The sequence below is a fragment of the Festucalex cinctus genome, chromosome 6 (assembly GCF_051991245.1).
Source record: "Festucalex cinctus isolate MCC-2025b chromosome 6, RoL_Fcin_1.0, whole genome shotgun sequence".
NCBI classification, from domain to species: Eukaryota; Metazoa; Chordata; class Actinopteri; order Syngnathiformes; family Syngnathidae; genus Festucalex; species Festucalex cinctus.
The window spans coordinates 8,234,689-8,253,712 of NC_135416.1; the positions used below are offsets into that span (position 1 = coordinate 8,234,689).

General features: G+C 39.4%; 1 protein-coding gene across 1 annotated transcript in view; it reads left to right on the top strand.

Annotated features, from left to right (window-relative positions):
• Positions 1 to 19,024, top strand: part of fbxo41 (F-box protein 41) — a 65,755-nt gene that overhangs the window by 36,127 nt on the left and 10,604 nt on the right. The window contains exons 3-8 of the mRNA XM_077524888.1: positions 1,811 to 2,557; positions 4,156 to 4,385; positions 9,341 to 9,545; positions 13,177 to 13,250; positions 15,170 to 15,555; positions 18,777 to 19,015. Coding sequence (XP_077381014.1) covers positions 2,009 to 2,557; positions 4,156 to 4,385; positions 9,341 to 9,545; positions 13,177 to 13,250; positions 15,170 to 15,555; positions 18,777 to 19,015 — 1,683 coding nt within the window. The 5' untranslated portion in view covers positions 1,811 to 2,008. The remainder of the gene's footprint in view (positions 1 to 1,810; positions 2,558 to 4,155; positions 4,386 to 9,340; positions 9,546 to 13,176; positions 13,251 to 15,169; positions 15,556 to 18,776; positions 19,016 to 19,024) is intronic.

A 19,024-nucleotide genomic window follows, 5' to 3' on the forward strand; every position in this document is an offset into this window, starting at 1 on the left:
GGGAGTAAATGAGTTAAAGGCCTGCATAATAAAACTACATAAATAATCAGCAATTCCAAGAGCGCCCTTGCAGTCTGGAACACGTGACCGAATAAACAAGTATGAAATGAAATGTGAAAAATCACTTCTCGACCTCCATTTTCCTGCCTCACTGAATGCCTGATTGGATAATGTCGTGAAGCAGACGGGGATGCCAACTGCCTGCAGAAACGTTGCCGTCCTTGTGGAAAAAAAAAACTCTTTCATGAGTGGGCACAGCTTGCCCATACACTGCTTGTTATTTCATTAATTTCTGCAGCCTCAGCAGACTTTGAAAGAGATCTGAGTGGCTTCTGGGTACGTGGTGAGAAGATCTCACAACTATAACATATGGCGGCCCTCTCATCTTTAATGCTTGTATTATGCTAATTTGAAAACACGGGTTGCCAATTGTTACTCAAATGGTCCTTTGCGAGGTCTGAGCTTTACTAGTTTTGTTATTTTTGTTATGGTGTGGTTGGAAAAGCAAAGACGACATTGAGGGTTGAAGAACACACAGCTGCTAATTCTATAAACAATCGTTTTGAGTACCTTGGCATCCAAGACTGGCTTAGAGCTATTAATCAACACAGTGCTTGATTAGAGGATTGCATTTTGATTATAGAGAGCCCTTAAGTCTTTCAAATACAAGGAAGGCTTATCGGCGTTCATGAACACTCTCAGTAATGGATCCATTTCCTGTTGCGTCTCCTGGTTGTCCTTCAGCACGTATGACAGATCATAATGGCAAGTACAGGTCAGTTTCATGTTTCTTGACCTCTTAAAATAGTGATTTAGAAAGATATGAGCACATTTTTTTTTCAACTATTTGTTTTTTCTGTTTTTCTTTCCTCTATTTTTGCACCGCTTTTCATGAACAACATATAGTGAATGTATGTTTTTTTGTTGTTGTTTTTTTAACATTTTTCTTTTACATGTTTCTTTTTTTTGGGGGTTTGAAAATGGAAGAGAAAATATGTTTGTTTGTTCCCCCCGAATGCATTTTAATGGGCATCAATGTTGATTTTGCTTTATTTTGAGAGAGCAAGAGCAATGGATAACACAAACATATTGTACCAATAGTGGACCGATCCCGCTATGTAAACTAATCAAAATTTTGTATTTTTTTCTTCAAACATCACCCATCGTGCATAAAGATGTACGTCATAAATAAACCTACTTTTCTGTAGTCATAAAAATAAAATCAAAATACTTCCTGTTTTCGTTCTTTCAAATTTATACCTCAAACTAGTGTGCCTCCATCAAGTGGGCAACTGTGGAATTGCAGCCAAAATTTACGAGTGTGAGCCCAAAAATAGTTATTAAATGTTAAAGATGAAGACCCCAAACCCCCAATTCTTTTTTGACAATAATATGTTCTATGCAGCCCCACTAGTCTAAATATGGCATTCTGGTTAATATTGCGTTTGTGGAATGTGAGTTAAGCACCAAAATCCAGCGGTTGTATCCATCTCGGGGGCGGCCATTTTGCCAGTTGCTCTCAACTGAAGATGACATCAATGTTGCTCAGGTCTCAGGTCACAACCAATCACAGTGCAGCTTCAGAAAACAGGGAAGCTGTGATTTGTCATTGCCTGAATCCTGAGCAACATTTATGCCATCTTCAGTCGACAGCAAGTGGCAAAATGGCCACCCCCGAGATAGATAAAAACGGCGAAATGTTTAAGGTTGACTCCCACTTAAAAAAATAAACTAAAAAGTGAAATAGCTTGACAGTTGTTGGGGTTTAACTTGATTTTTCAAGCTATTATTGTATTTTCTTCTGTTCTAGGCTGTGACGATGGCATGACAAGACCAAGTGAGAGTTGCCACTATGTGACCTTCTAAGATCTGTCAACCGCCTTGACTCGCTGATCGACCGCACCTGTTGCCACCATGAGAGCACCCGATGGGTTCTTGAGCCACCGGCGCCGGCGTCCGGTTGCGTGAACGCCGTCCAACCCTCCCCACAGTATCCCCCCCACACGGCATGGCCTCTCTGGACCTGCCGTACCGCTGTCCTCGCTGTGGGGAGCACAAACGTTTCCGAAGCCTGTCGTCCCTTCGCGCCCACCTGGAATACAACCACACGTACGAGACCCTCTACGTCCTCTCCAAGTCCAACAGCGTTTGCGCCGCCGCCGCCCTGCTGCCCCTCGTGACGGAGGGCGCCCTCCTGCCGCCCCCCAACAATAACGAGCCCTTTGAGCCGCTGCAGCCGTCGGCTTTGAAAGAGCGCCGCTTCCCGTGCCGCGAGCTTCCGTGCGTGGACGACCTGAGTTTGGCGCCGGCGAGCTCCAACACTTCCGCCAGGTACATCCCCAATGTGGAGTTTCCCCTGGGGGAGATTTTGATGAAGACGGCCATGACATCCACAGACCCCGGCCCCTATGGGAACCCCAGTACAGCCGTGGCCGTAGCAGCTAACGTGGCCGCCAGTGCAGTGGAGGCGGCTTATGAAGAAGGCCTGGCCAGGTTGAAGGCGCGCGCGTTTGAACGTCTGGAGCTGGATGAGAGGATGGAGAAGCTTTCTGAAGAGGTAAACAGGGTCAGCTTTCATTTCGTCCAATTGAATTATTTGGGAACGCAAACCCATTCGTGGGGCCCCCATTGATGTCAGATAAATATCTGACATCGAGGAGATAAATAATCCTTCCTGATGATTATCAAACAAGTGAATCACTCCAAGCCTTTTACTGTAATTGAGAAGAACATAAATCAACTTTTAATACAGTTTGCCATTTTGATTGCTTTATTAATCACATCTTCGGGATGAAAAGCATCACTCATTTTACTCTCCAGTGCGACTGGCAAGAACATTTGGTTGTTTCCGTCAAGTACATGAGGTGTCACAGTTTATGGAATGGAATATTCCGTTGCATGACAATGCAGGATGTCAGTTCAAATGATTGTGATATTTTTAATGTGTTTTTTATTAGGGGTGTCAAAATTAGTGCATTAACATTGAGTTAATTTAAAGTTCCTTTAACGTCGCTATTTTATTTATTTATTTATTTATTTTTTTAACGCACAATTAATGACCACCCCTTACTTGGAAAGCCTGTATTGGGGGAATTCCAGCCGCACCGAAGCAGACAAGTCCACGTCAAAATTTAGCAGTAATAAATTTAATACTAATGCATATATTTGTGGTCAAGCTGTATTTTACAATTTTAAAAATGTGCCGAATTTCACAAGTTACTTCATGTTAAATATTAGAAGATTAGATAGCTCTTAATAGGAAAAGAAAAATGCACTGAGCTGTCACCATCTTGCAAATGAAGTTACGCCATCTAGTGGCAGAAAAACAACCAACACAAAGTCACACTCATTATTATTATTTTTTTTAATTTTAACTCAATTTTATGAATTATGAAATTACTGTATCAATGACTAAAGGATGCAGCCATATTTCTATTAGCTTAATTTTTTCCACGTTTATGTTAACAGGAGTATGAAAACTTTGGAAAAATATTTTAATGTACATTAAGAACAGATGCAAATTTTGCGTGATTAATCATGAGTTAACGATTGAACTCGATTCAAAATTTAAATTTAATTTTAATTGCCTGACACCCCTAGTTTTTATGCATGTGAATTTTAGATGAAAGCAAAAATAAATGTTTTAAATTGCATAACTAACTATAAAACAGGACAGACCTCAAATAAACTAAAGGCTAAATATTTAGTTGCAAATCTTCCAATTTTGAGTTTGAAATAATTGAGTAATTCCTTGCGATAATTGCATAAAGCCCGTGACCTGGCGACATCCCCAAACTATAACTTCGTCCAACTTCATCCCCAAAATTAAACCCTATGGAGTATTTTTTTTGTACTCACCCACAACAACTAACAGACTAGGGCATCACCGTCAAATCGTTTTAGAATCGATTATGGTACAGTTTTGCTTAACTTGGAAACCCAAATCACAGAGTGACTGGTGATACGTTCCAACTCAGTAAATAGAATAACGTAACATTTTCAAATGCCATGCGGACACACATTTTATAATGTCTTCAATTACTGTGAGATTCACTCTGAATACTTATCTTTCTTTTGTAACTCCCAACACTAACAGCGGACTTTGCATTGCTTTCATATACAATAACGCGACTCAAAACATCTGTCGTCTTGTAGGTGGAGCAGAAAATAGCGGCCCGCGTAGGCCGTCTCCAGGCCGAGCTGGAGAGAAAGAGCTCCGAGCTGGAGCGGGCCAAACATGAGAGCGAGCGGCTCAGCCAGGAGAAACAAGAGCTGGAGGACAAGGCCTTGGAGCTCTCCCGGCAGGTGGACGTCTCGGTGGAGATGCTGGCCAACCTCAAGCAGGACCTGGTGAACAAGGAGGCAGAGCTCAGCCACAAGCAGCAGTAAGTTGCTTGGTCATATTCAGAAAAACATCCCATTTAACATTTAAAGGCTCATTTAAAAAACAGTCCTGCAAAAAAAAAAAAATCATCTCAATTGGACAACCCTTTTAACACATTCACTGCCAGCCCAGCAAAAAAGAATTATTTGACGTCTTTTTCTGTCAATGGCAGTCAATGAGTTAAAACCTCTTTGTGAGGTGTTTTGAACAAATCACAGAGGGATTTGATGCCAATTCGTAATTCATCTCTGGTTAATGTGAACAGTGCTGCTTTTTGTATTACTGTCTCAACATTGTCCCAATCCTTTTCTATCAGCCTTCATTAGCAGATTGATTTTCTGCAGCCCGAGACTGTGTCCTCTTTCACCGTGGGAAATGAGAATCCATCAAAAATCCCATTTGCGGACCAAAGTATTGGAAGAGTGAGGCGAATTCCTTTATTTTGCTGGAGACTGAAAACAACTTGGAAGAAAGCACTGCCTGTAATAAAATATTACATTTGTAGGTGAGCAGGTTGTTGTTCCTGCTTGCTAGCCTAGTAGGTTTTAAGTCTAGGCTTCCAACCGCTCTAATGTACTGTTGCAGCTAACCTAGCTAAGATCCGTTTGAAGTTTTGAGATATGAGCCGCTGTTCGGATGAATTCTTTTGCTTAGACTTGCAATAGCAAACTTTGGAACATAGGGAACAATTCTTAAACAAAAACAAGCTTAAAGCTGTTTTAATGACACTCCTACTTGAAGTTAACTAATCGAGTAAACATAAAACGAAGAGAATTAAAACAAACAAACTGCCTAGAAAAAAAGGCCCTGTGAGCTTAATGCTAACGGACAATGGAAAACACATTTGATATGCTAACAGTTAGCTTCTATAGTAACTCTAAATAACCCTTTAAGGAACGGATGTTTTGAACACAATCATTCAAATAACAATCTGTTAAGTTCTTACAAAATTGCTGTTGATCTTTTCCATATGGGAACTGTTACAACGCACCAGCGCATAAATCTCCTATTTATTGTGAATGAAAATGTTTTAAAACTGTACTTTAGTTCCTTTGTTGTACATATTTTCAACTAAAATGAATTAATTATTTCTGTAGTATATATTTAATGCATCCTTTTGATTATCGCACTTGCGCTGTTGCTCGCGACATGTTTTTTTTTTTTCATACTCGTAATGCATTGTGGTCTATATCAACCTGGTTGAGTGAGTATTGATGGTCACTAATTTTCAGAGTGCATTGTGGGTAATTTTGAGTGCCCTACATTTTCACTCCCTGGGCATTCGAACACCCCTACAAAATGCTGTGACCCTTCAGTAGTGCACTATATAGGGAGTAGGATGCACATTCGGACACTGTCAATGTGACAAGAGTCACTCTTCTTCATTTGTCTGTATGTCTATTATACTGCCCCCAGTGGCCAATGTGGGCACAAATGCAAACTGTTTGTTTTCTATGATCATTGTGGCATTTCACAAAAACAATCTAGTGAAATGAATCCTTCTGAGGCTTCCTGAGCTGAACTTGAGTGAGATATGCTGATGTCATCCCTTTTTTTTTTTTTTTTATGTTTGACACAAGGGTCAAATTTGGAGTGGAAGCTCTATATTGTGGCCCGGTGTATCTCGATACTTTTGACCATATGGCATTCGTCTGATTGTCCTTTTCACTGGCCTGCTTCATGAGCTGGCTCATTTTTCAGCTTCTGTAAATAGAAGGCTTGGTTGGACATGAATCACACAATGTGCTGATGGATGTCATTTCTGGACATGAATCTGATGAACATGTTTGAAGTATGACCATGCAGGACTTTTATGAGGATTTTGTATTTTTTTTTTGTACTGAGTTACATCCCAAGAAGCATTTAGCTTGTTGCCCACAAAATAACATAATCTATTAGTTAGTAATTAAACAAGAGAGTAGAGTTAATAATGTTCATTTTTATGTGAGATAGATTAAAGATTAAAAGAACTAAACCCAAGATGATATAACTAGTATATTTTGAATCGCTTTTTAGTCAGCTGTTGTTTACGTAAATCTATGCTAATTATTTAATCTAAGTTGGACAGTTTATTAGGTACACCTTCAAACTCCAATGAGCTTCAAAGCAAGGATGCCTATTTAAAGACAATCCATGCCTGTGCAAAGCAGGTAAGCTTCCCCCCCCCCATTCTGCCGCTGTCTGTGCGCACAGTTTCTCTGTCTGTTCTCTCTGGGGAGAAGCTGGCAGTCAAACAGCAAGATCATTCACACTCTAAAGTACAGAACAGCTAAGCAAAGATGGAACAAGCGCATCGCCGTCGGTGCGCCTCCGACTGAGGCCATGACTAAGCATTCCTTAACGGACAAACGGCCTTTTAAAAGTCGCTGCATGTCTTGGGGCTTTAACATTATCACGTTGGACCATCGGAGGTGAGAACTCGAAAAATGTGAGTTGCTAGGCGACAACAGGACACTTGTGCAAAGTCCTGCCAGCGAGCGGCGGTATTCATAAATATGACAAATGGCCAGAGGGAATGTAAATAAAAGCAGGGTAGTATCCAAGCATGCATTTTAGCTTGCAGCATACACAAAATGCACTTTTTCCCTTCACTGTGGTTCACTGTTCACGCCTCTGCTGATGTTTTTTTTACAGTATATGTTGGTACATTAACTTACGAGTGGCCTGACTTTACAGCTTGAGTGGGCAAAAGTTAAGAGCGCTAAATGGTGGCATCGAACTTCACAACAAGCAACAGAAAATGAGCAGTTCAACAAAAAGAAAAATAGGCCAAGTGCTTGCTTCCTATTGCCGTTCCTAGTTTAAGTTAAAGCATACAGAGAATTAAACTTATATTATTTACCCGCCCACAGAAGTTACAAAAGTGTGCTAGCTTAAGCGGCTGACTTTAGCGTTACTGCGCTTGATTCTCCTTTTCACACTGCTTCACTCTCTCATTCAGGCCCTTTCAGTCAATCATCTGGACCCTTGAAATATTAATGAAGCGTCGTGGTGAATTTGCGCAAAGCGTCGGCGACACCTGTGAAAGGATCTAATTAGCATTCAAAAAGAATCCCTCCTTCAGCACAGCTCGCGTGCCTTATTATTCGGGCCTGTTACAGAGAGGTGTCACACTGTAGCGGACGAGCTTGTTCTGACAAGAGGACAGACGACAAACGACGCGCCAGCTAGCAGTATTATAAATAACATGGGAGAAGTTAGAATTTATCTTGTCATATTCTCCCATGGAAAACCCTCAAAGTTGAACATACCTTATAAGAACGAAAAATATATTGGACCACGTATTTACTCATCTTCTTGCAGCTATCGTAAAGAAACAAGAAATGATGTAAATGTGCTGTTAATAAGATGAAATTTTGCTGCATACTAGAATTTACATGACTGAATCGTGAATATGATAGCAATCTGTGTATATACCTTGCAAGCATGCCCCTGAGGGATGGATGAATGCTTGACGCTCTCCAGACTCCCGCAACTAATGAGGTACGAATTACCTTGAAGATGCGCGCTGCAATACATCTGATAGTGTCAATCAAACCTGACAGAATTTCTGATATGGATCTCGTTCTAGTGTGCCTAATAATATGGCCAGTCTGTTTAAACAAACCAAAAAAAAAAAAAGATTTGAGAGAGCTTTGAATCAGAGTGTCAGCCGCTCACAGCAGATGGGGGAGACAGTTGAGATGGATAAAATGGTCTTACACGCACACACACAGGCGGTCACATCGTCACAAAATCAGAGATTAGAATCATCAATTGTTGCCGTGTCAAAGTGTTCCACATAGATATGAATTATGTTGTTCTTCCATTGGGAACAAATATCTGGCATACAGTGTGCAGGCAGGTTCGAGCCAATTGAGCAATTATTGATAGTTTCGCTTGTTGCTTCCTTCACTTTTCAATCTTACATTTTCTTCATTGTCTCTCCGGTACTCATTTTCGAGCGACAAAAGAAAAGTTATCTGTGCCCGATGGCACATTATTTTTAGCCCAGAGTGCCCCAATTTCAAGAAATATTAGCGCGACTCTTGCGTAAGAACAAACTCCAATCAGGCTCGGCTATACTAAGAGGCTGATTTTCTGTTTTTGGAGCCTGTCAGGAAGACGATGGAATAGAGTGTCAAATTTCATCCCTGGTGATGCTCTGCCAGGCCTCTGTCATGGCTAGGGTCATGCAAGGGTTCTGCTTACTGTTATGACTAGGGTCATTCAAGAGTTATGCTTATACTGTCATGACTACGGTCATGCAAGGGTTATGCTTACTGTTATGACTAGGGTCATGCAAGGGTAATGTTTAGTACTGTCATGACTAGGGTTATGCTTACTGTTATGACTAGGGTCATGCAAGGGTTATGCTTACTATTATGACAAGGGTCATGCAGGTGTTATGTTTACTGTCATGACTCGGGTCATATAAAGGTTATGACTAGGGTCATGCAAGGGTTGTGTTTGGGCACGGCCGTGAGGTTAAGTGTTTGTTTTGAATTGATGTAACTAGCATCTAGTTTCAACTGGTAAGACGCTATGTGATGTCAAAAGCTATGTGATGTCAGGAATCTTTAACCTCTTTATCTAGTCAACAGCCAATCAGGTAATTCCATGTCAGTCCTGTTACCCTCATGTCCAGCCGCGACGAATCAGATCGATTCGCTGTTTATATAAGCCTGTCTGAGAAGTGTGTTTTTGTCGGATTATTACCTATGTTCCTCTGTGTCATTCTCGTTGTTTCTTGTCTAGTCAAGTTTATTCCATGCCTCTCGATGTGAATAAAGAGTTCAAATCTTATTTGTGTCTGTGCTTTGGGATCCAACCTCAGCACATAACAGCCTCAACCGCAACATTCTTCACCTCCTGCTTGTTCTTGGGATATTTTGTTTTCAGCAAGTCAAATGTAAAAGCAAAAAAATAAAAAATAAAATAATAATAATAATAATAATTGCTCTTCTCTGTTCTCAGGGAGGTGGCCCAGATCGACCAGTTCCTGCAGGAGACTGCGGCACGCGAGGCCAACGCCAAAGTTCGCCTGCAGCAGTTCATCGAGGAGCTGCTGGACCGCGCCGATCGCGCCGAGAAGCAGCTGCAAATCATCAGTAGCTGCGGCACCACGCCTAACGGAAGCCTGGGACGCTGCAGTCTACAGGGCAAGGGCAACGGACGCCAGGTAAGCAAAGATTAGCAATGGGCAGTACGCTGGCGTCGTGGTTCGTACAGCTGCTCCAAAGGGTTTGAATCTCCATTGGTGTGTAAATAGATGTTTGTGCCTTGCGATTGATTGGCGGACAGTCGAGAGTGGTGTACTGCAACTGTCTATGCCAACGCTGTCTGTTTTATCCCTCCTGTGTGGTATTAAATACAATTTAGCTCAACACCATTTAATGCAATTTTCATTATTTTATTCATTGTTAATTTTATTGTCATATTTCTATTTTTGTATTTTACATCGTGTGTTAACAACACCAAAGTTTATTTTTTTATTTATTTTTTTAACCATCGTTATTTATTTTTGCCAAGCATGTTTCCCATTAGAGTTTGATTCAATTAATAATGATGTCATAAATGTGACCTTACTCACAATGTTATGGGCAACAATGAAAAATGTTAATCCTGTTTTAATGTTAAAGTGTATGGGGGTGAGAAGCTACAATGATAAACCAAGCCCACCTGGATCCAATTTGTGCATATGAGAAAGATAAACAAAATTATATAAATAATATAAAACGATATAATATATAATAAAATATTAAAATTATAATATTACTAGAACAAGCCCCAAAAGTTTACCAGGAAAAAAATAATCCCAGATTTTTTATTTTATTTTATTATTTTAAATGAATAAAATTATAATATTAATAAAAAAATAATGTTAATGCAAAAGTTGCTATTTTACATGAAAAGGTTTCTTTTCAAATATATTTACATAGATATTTTATCTATCTGTTACATGAACCACTTAAATAATTTTACAAGTCATAATCTAACAAGAAAAGTCTGTACTTTACTGTACTGAGGCCAAACAGACCAAATCATGATTTTTTAAAGTAAAGATTTTATATATATTACAAGAAAGAAAGGTTAAATTTTACATGAACACGATTGTAATCATGAAAAAAACCAAAAATGTTTTGCAAATAAGAGATTTAAAAAACAGGGGAAGCAAATTATTACATGTACTTGTGGATGACATAAATCCACCGGAATACACTCATAACTAGAATAAAGAAGTAATATTTTGACAAAAAAAAAGGTCTGAATGAAGATGTATTACTACCAGATATAGAAAAAAGGCAATAAAATAACCTCATTTATCTCATCCCACAATGATTAAAACGCAACAGCCGAGCGTGTCACTTATTTAGATCATCATCCAGAATCTCAGAAGCGAAGGCTCGAGAGACAGAGAGAGAGAGAGAGGCCACCTGCTCTTATTGCACAGATGGATGCGTTTCCCTGGAAACCAGTTCTTGCTTCTCATTCAAGGTTGTGATATGATTTTCGATGTGATGTAACATGCTACAGATCTGCCATCCACTAAACAGCGTGTCCATCCTGTGCCTCTTTTGGCCAGAGATTCCACATCAATTGTCACATCAAATCAGTACCAAGCAGGATTTATCTGCCCATGTAAAACCTGGCCAAGTTTTTACGCATTCTGTTTCGGTGCTGTTTACACCTGACAACACATAGAAAGTAGGTTTTTACAGGCGGTGTAAGAGAGATTTAGGTAACTGAATATCTCAAAGCTCGTTCAGTTGAGTCACAGGAAACAAAGTGACTCTTCTTCTTTTGTAATATCACATGTGAGCTGTTAAGGTTTTGCTGTGTAATGCGCGCTCGAATCTGGTCTAACCGTCGATGTACCTCAAACATTACATCCTAAATATAGACTTTCGATGTAAAGTCAAATTGAGTCATAGGATGCTTGGCAACTTGTTGCTGCGTGAAGGAAAGCCCAGAGAAGTCACCAAGCCGCACACACCCACACACACACAGCGTCAGTCGAAATGTTGCAGAAACAACAGTGCCACCTATCTCAGCAGAGACTTAAAGTCAACCGCAAAAAAATCTTTTTTTAACTAACAATTTGTAATTTTATGAGGAAAAAAATCTTAGGAGGGGAGAATAATAAAATTTACATTCTGCTAGAATACACCACATTGAGAAAAAGTGGCCATTTTATTACAACAAAGTTGTACTTTAATATGGTTAAAGTGGTAAAAGAAAAAAAAAAAAGTCGAAAGCTTTCACAATAAATTAAAGGCCTGGACCAACAATAAATAGGGAAAAAGTATGTACAAAACTGTGTTAGAAAATTAGAATATTGTGATAAAGTCCTTTATTTTCTGTAATGCAATTAAAAAAACAAAAATGTCAAACATTCTGGATTCACTTGGAAACACTTGCAGGTGTTTCGAGTTAATTAGACGATTCAAGTGATTAGTTGAATAGCCTCCTAGTATAGTTTTTCATGATATTCTAATATTTTGAGATAGGGTATTTGAGTTTTGTTTAGCTGTAAGCCATAATCAGCATATATATTACATATAATACTAAAATAATACTGTGGCTTACAGTAATATTTAGGAGTAAAACCTCTTCCTCATTTTTCAATAACACCTACCTAATATGCTGCTTTATTTTAATATTGCTCATTATGATGGCACTTGGACAGCAAAGTCCTTTTTGAAGTAGTACTTGATGTAAAAAGTTTGAGAATCATTGGTGTCAGCGTTTGTGCTCCTTCACACGCTTAGCTAACCTTTTGTTTTCGGTTGATGTCATTCAAATGAAGTATTTAAATGTCTTTACCTTGCAACTTTTATGAGAGGCTCTCAGTATGCTGTAGTGTAGTTCCACAATGATAAACATATTGATGGGTTAACACATTCACAGCCAGCCTAGCAAAAAAATGCATCATTTGGCGTCTTTTTCCGTCAATGGCAGTGAAAGAGTTAATGCCTCAATCAAAAGGGAAGAATGATCACTTATGTGAAGGCACTCTTTGCTGCACATATTCCCTTCAATGGTGCAGGTAGACCACTGGAGAGCTTGGTGTGACTTATTTAAGAACATACTGCATGTAAGCCACCTAATAAAAGCTTTGACCTGTGACTGACCTGGAGTCAGCCTCATCGATCTTATACTGAGCAGGTTTTACATTTGAAAAGGTCTTTTCTTTTTTTTCTTTTTTCTTTTTGTGCTCGCACGTTGTTGCAGTTGGCAGCGGTTCACATTCGCGTACTGTACAGTAGATCCGGATCCAAAAACTCCGGCAGCAAACAAACAGCTTCGGGCAAGCGAAGAGTGAAGGTCAGCTTGTGCTCACACTGTAAAAATAGTCTTCATGATGGAGCCTTCTCAAGACTGTACTCATGTTCCTGTAGCGCCATCTCCAGGTCAATTCTCATCTGAAGAATTACTTTCACACTAGTAGTAACTATTCGCTATGGCTATTATGCAGTTGTACATATATGTTTGTAATATTGCTGTAATACAGGACGTGAGCGATCACAGCCTGCATTATGTTATGTGATGAAACTGCAAATGAGGCTGCTGTTCATTATCATGCAGCAGTATGAATTTATGTTTAGTTGTAGTTAAAGCCTTCGAGCCACTGGGGAAGCAATTAAAGACACAGCAGGAGCATAAAAGGTGTCTCCCGCCCACATGCAGCCCAGCATGCATGAGCAGAGGTCGCGGCAAAATACACTTTGCCACAGTATTCATATAACTTTTTTTTTTCCTTTGGACTTTTATGTTTTCTGAATAATCGACATCTTGATGTTTGTCAACAGAGAAACTCAAGCATCTCTGGAAGCACAAGAGGCATCTACCAAGCATCCGAAAGACGCTCCTCCCCCAGTACGGGGTAACGTGCAGCTTTTCCTTCTCTTTTTCTTAAAAGTTTGCTATTTAAAAAAAACAAAAAAAAACACTGATTGTCATATTTGAGAGCTCGGACTCACACTATAGATCCATATTTGATATTCATATTGACATTAACCCCCAAATTACCAAATTAACTCAAACAGGTTCTCAATGTACTTTTGTCGGGGAGAAAAATGTCATAATCCAACAAATGAAAAACCCAATTTAATCACCTTTACTAAGTGCACTTTTTTGGCACTTCATCTTGATCATATTCACTTATCGCATTCAAACGTATCAGAGTGTGGCGTATACCTGCGCAACCATGCAGGGTATCAACGGAAAGGTTGACCTTTTTACTTAAAAAAAAAAGAAAAAAGAAAAAAAAAACTTACTTTAACCTCCAGGATCCTATATGCTTCCTTCCCAACGGCATCGTTTGTTCCAACTTCCAATATAAATCCATTTATGTTGCTACTAGCATCATCCTAGCTAGCGCTAAGTTAGTTTGTCTCTCAGGTCTGCTGTCCAAGATGGGCAAAATTTATTTTGTTTGTTGCTAGCACAGTTAGCCAGCCTGGCCCAGCCAACACGAGGCGTTAACTATAGCCTGCCAACAGTGAGGCACTAGCCGGCCAAAACTACTTCCGGGCTTTTTAAGTGATTAGCAGAAAGAAAAAAAAATGCAACATTAATAGAGTGGTTTGAGCACAATGTCTTCTTTTTGTTTAGAGAAAATGTGATTTAATTAATCAATATTGACTTAGTGCACTTTTATAGCACTTCATCATGATCATATTCACTTATCTCATTCAAACTTATCAGTGTGGCCTATACCGGCGCATTCACACAGCGTATCAACAAATGGAAAGGTTAACCTTTTTACTTTAAAATAACTTTAATAACAATTGCATCATTGGTCCCAATATAAATCAATTTATGTTGCTACTAGCGTCATCTTAGCTAGCGCTAAGCTAGTTTGTCTCTGGTCTGCTGTCCAAGATGGCAACATTTATTTCGTTTGTTGCTAGCACAGCGTTAGCCAGCCAACACTGAGGCGTTAGCTATAGCCTGCCAACAGTGAGGCACATTAAGACGGCCAAATATCCAAATATTTCCATAACTACTTCCGGGCATTTTAAGTGATTAGCAGAAAAAAATATAACATTAATAGATTGGTTAGAGCTCAATGTCTTCTTTTTGCTTGGAGAAAATGTGACGTCAGACTGAGTGCACGTCACTTTCACCTACCTAGGGAAAGCCAGTCTGTCAATTCCGAAAACAAGCTACACTCGATCTGTCTCAATGACACCTAGCTGTCTTCTTCTGTTAGCTAAGTACAAATGGATATCTTGGGAATATACTGTGTTATTTCACACATTGACATGATCCAGTCTCTGCGTGAGGTCCGACTGAGCCGCCAGTTGGGGTGCAAATGTTTCCTGTCGGGACGTCACACACTTCCCGGCCACGAGTTAGTCACGACGACACGCGGTGGTCCGACAGCCTTCTGTCTCAGTGATGAGCTCCTCGTCTTGGATTAACTGTGCAACTGTTCTGTGACCTCAGCAGATATTTATACAGCCAACATAAGCCCGTCTTGCGTCAATTTAACACCACAAGTGACTGCTATTTTTTTTTTTTTGTTCCCCATCAAGCTGTGCACAGTGGACATTTCTATATTTCCTCAAATCGATCGATAGTGCCACTAAAGAAAATAGACACTCCCTTTTTTTCACACATTATAGTTAACTAATTATCCCATTTGAGGTGTTTTGCTAACTAAAACAGCAGTCTTTCACGTGGATTATTGTGTGGAGACTGCACATGTTGATTTCTATTTCCCTGCACAGTTTTAAAGATCTTATCATACATGAAGAATTCTCACTATTTCCAGTGTCTTGTCATTTGTCATTCCAGTGCATCAGGTCGGATCAAGTCGGTCTCACAGGGTTCCGGCGGATACGACAGCGACAGTGTGGAGATGCACCCCATGGAGGAGTGCCCCGAGGCTCAGTACTACCACATGCAGTGCCGCCTGAACGAGGTGGCTTACGAGCGCTCCCCTGGATGCGGCGGAGGGGGGAGGAACTGGGGTCTGCGCAAACAGGCCATCCAGAACTGGCAGCGGCGGCCTTACAGGAACAGCACCGAGGGCGAGGAGGGAGACGTGTCCGACGTGGGCTCTCGGACGACCGAGTCCGAAGTGGACATGTGGGAGCAGGAGAGGAGAGCGGTGGCGGAAGTGCAGCAGTCGGGCGCACCGTATCCGTACCACGGCAGGGCCGGGTATCGACCGAATGCAGGTAACAATCGTCCAATCAATTTTAGTTAACTAACTGAAAGTAAATAACTCCAACTATAATTGTAGCAAAAATTTTCCTGAGTTAATATCGTACAGGACATTTCAGGGTTCATTTTAAATGCATTTATCTTTGTATTGCTATACGTACTTGTTGACCTTTTTTATGTTACACAAGATAAATACTCAATATATTTAAAAACAAAATAAAACTAATGCTAAAAATAATAGATACTCAACTAAAATGAAGTATGTAAAAAAATAAAATTGAAACTAACAAACCACTCTAAAACTGAGTGAAACCAACTGAATTTAAAAAACAAAAGTCAAAACAAAATAAAAACTAATGAAGATTTCAAAACTATCATAAAAAAAATCTCATTATTGCAGTAATTCCCAACCTTGTTGCTGTGGGTTTCCAATTTAATTTATTTCATCCAAAAATAAGTAATTTATTTTTGCCAAATAATCTTAATATTAATAGTATCACATGGAATGTTAAACATAAAACACTCCACCTTTTATCACAAGCTGTGGCTAGCATGAGAAGCTAACCTAGCATGCTAAAGTACACACTGCTCCTTGACAGTCACCGAAGAATCAAGTTAAAGACCTTTGTTGACGAAAAAGTTACCAAGAACAAAACAGTCAGTAGCAACACTTAGCATTATGAAAATGTGACATTTAAAACATTTTTTTCTTAAACCTTTTTGTCCTTCTTTATTCATGATTGGTTTGATGTTACATTATGAATCGTCAGTGATGACTGAGTGATAGATATGCTACTTCTTTTAAATTTTAATGACCATCATTGGATGTCACAGTTCTGAGTTTAAATCTTGAATTAGGCATTCCTGTGTTGTTCTTGATGTACTTGCGTTGGTTTTCGACTACACCAGTCCAGGATATATCCACTCCATGATATATTTCTCTGACCATGAGGACACTTTTTTTTTTTTTTTTAACTCTATCAAAATCCTGAGAATGACTGATTTAAAAAAAAATATAAATAAATAAATAATGACTTCCTGCTTCGAGAAGGAATGAATTGGTATCCGTGTTCCCCCCCCCCCCCCCCCCCCCCCCAGCATAATACATTAAATTGAGGGAAGAGTGTCAGGTTGGGATGAGTTTTACGACTCCTTTTAAAATCCTGACTAAAAAATGTGCTACCATATGGAAAGGAACCGACACCATGTCACACTTGTCATGTTTTTGGCATTCCTCTGACGTAGTCTATCACTGAGAGATGGCTTCATCGGATGTTATCTATAGTCGCATACGCACGTTTCTTTCTAGCATATAACGTGCAGGTTTTTTGTTTTTTTTTTAGTTCATTTGGCAATCGTAAGCGTAGGCGGTGTGTGTATGTGAGGAAGCGAGAGTGTCATCGGTGGTTCACAGGCCTGATGGTTTGGAGCAGACGGCCTTGGACGGCAAAGATGAAGATGAGTCACCTCCGAGCCATCTCCCGTCAACGCTGGTGCTTATTTTTTGCTCCTCTTCTCAGGCTGCACACACACAAAGCTGTTCGAATCACTCTTCAAATGAATACCTTCACACCTATATACAGCTACAGTGTCTGTACATCCGTTACAAATGCAGCTCAAGCAACGCACTGGCCAATTATTTTAATTGTATGATTGCAGGGACTGGGCTCAAAATATGAGTTGTGTCAGAAAGGTTCCAGGACTTGTTTGTAATGTTAATTATGCGTTGAATATATTCATGTTTTTTACTTATAATGTGCTTCAAACGAACTGTCGCCGGTTCTTGTGGGGAAACAAAATCACTGTTGTTTGTTTACTTTTGAGATGGGTGTCGTAGGTTGAAATATTTTATGGCTAAACAAACTAGGCAGTTAATTTTACAATTTTAAGTTATCGATGGTTTGTAAATAATGAATTGATTATCAGAATTGTTATCGTTTTATTTGATTAGTTATTTTTTAATCAATAAATTAATAGTTCTAGGGCTGGGTTTTAAAAAAATAGGATAATCGATAGGGGTGTCAAAAAAAAATCGATTCGGCGATATATCGCGATACTACATCGCGCGATTCTCGAATCGATTCAATAATCGGCAGAATCGATATTTTTTTTTTTTTTTTTTTTTTTTAGGATTCACACCTTGAGCATGGAAGAATGTTATATGAACGGCACATTAAGCCTTAATATTTTTATTTTAATGCTGTTCAAACATGAAACAGATTACAACCTCTATAAGACTGAAATTTCAGATAAATAAATAATACATTTTCATATAAATCTTACACTCTACAAGCTTACTGATTAGTATTTTCTAAATATGAATGAAAAAAAATCGCAACAATCGACTTATAAATTCGTATCGGGATTAATCGGTATCGAATCGTGACCATTCGTATCGGGATTAATCGGTATCGAATCGAATCGTGACCTGTGAATCGTGATACGAATCGAATCGTCAGGTACTAGGCAATTCACACCCCTAATAATCGATATTAAATCAATTTTCTTTTTCGAGCCTGATATTGATTCATAAAAGCATGAATCAATTGTTTTTAATATCTCCTTTTCTCAAAAATTATTAAGAAACTAGAATTTTAAAGTTTTTTTTTTTTAAATCATACTGTTTTCTTGAAATTTGCTGTTCACATGATTTTCAAAGATTTTTGTTACATTTTTGATAGACCTGACTTATTGCACTTTAAGACAATTCAGAATCTTTTTAGTTTATATTTACGATTATTAAATTACAGTTCTGCGATTGGCTGGCAACCAGTCCAGGGTGTACCCCCTCCTACTGCCCAAAGCCAGCTGAGATAGGCTCCAGCACCCCCTGCGACCTTCGTAAGGAATAAGCGGTCAAGAAAATGGATGGATGGATAAATTAGAGTTATGAAAATATTTTAATCTTATCCTTGCTGATGTCAATGTTTGTGCCACACTTAAGTGATGATAACACGTGTTACTTCTATTAATAAACTAATTAAATAATTTAACCAGTTACTGCCTCTGCAAAATTTAATTTGGAATTGAATATTTGTGGAGTTGTCATCATGTCCTTGATATTTAAGAAGAATTGATGTTCCAAAATTAATTGATATGGGACTGAAGTTAAATGAATCAAATCGAATCGAACTAAACTAGTGAATCGAATCAAATCGACTGAGGAAATTGCAATCGATACCCATCCCTAATAGTTACACCACTAATCATTTCCCCCACTGTCACCTGTCCACAGGTCGATGTGAAGGCGTCTACAGCAAACCGTGTCGCCACGAGAAGAGTCCGTCCAAATCCAACGAGGTGATCAGTCCGGAGATCCTGAAGATGCGCGCCGGTTTGTTTTGCATCTTCACCTACTTGGATACCAAAACGCTGCTGAGAGCTGCGGAAGTCTGCCGAGACTGGAAGTTTGTGGCCCGCCACCCGGCCGTATGGACCAGAGTCTTGCTGGAGAATGCGCGGATATCCTCCAAGGTGGACAAC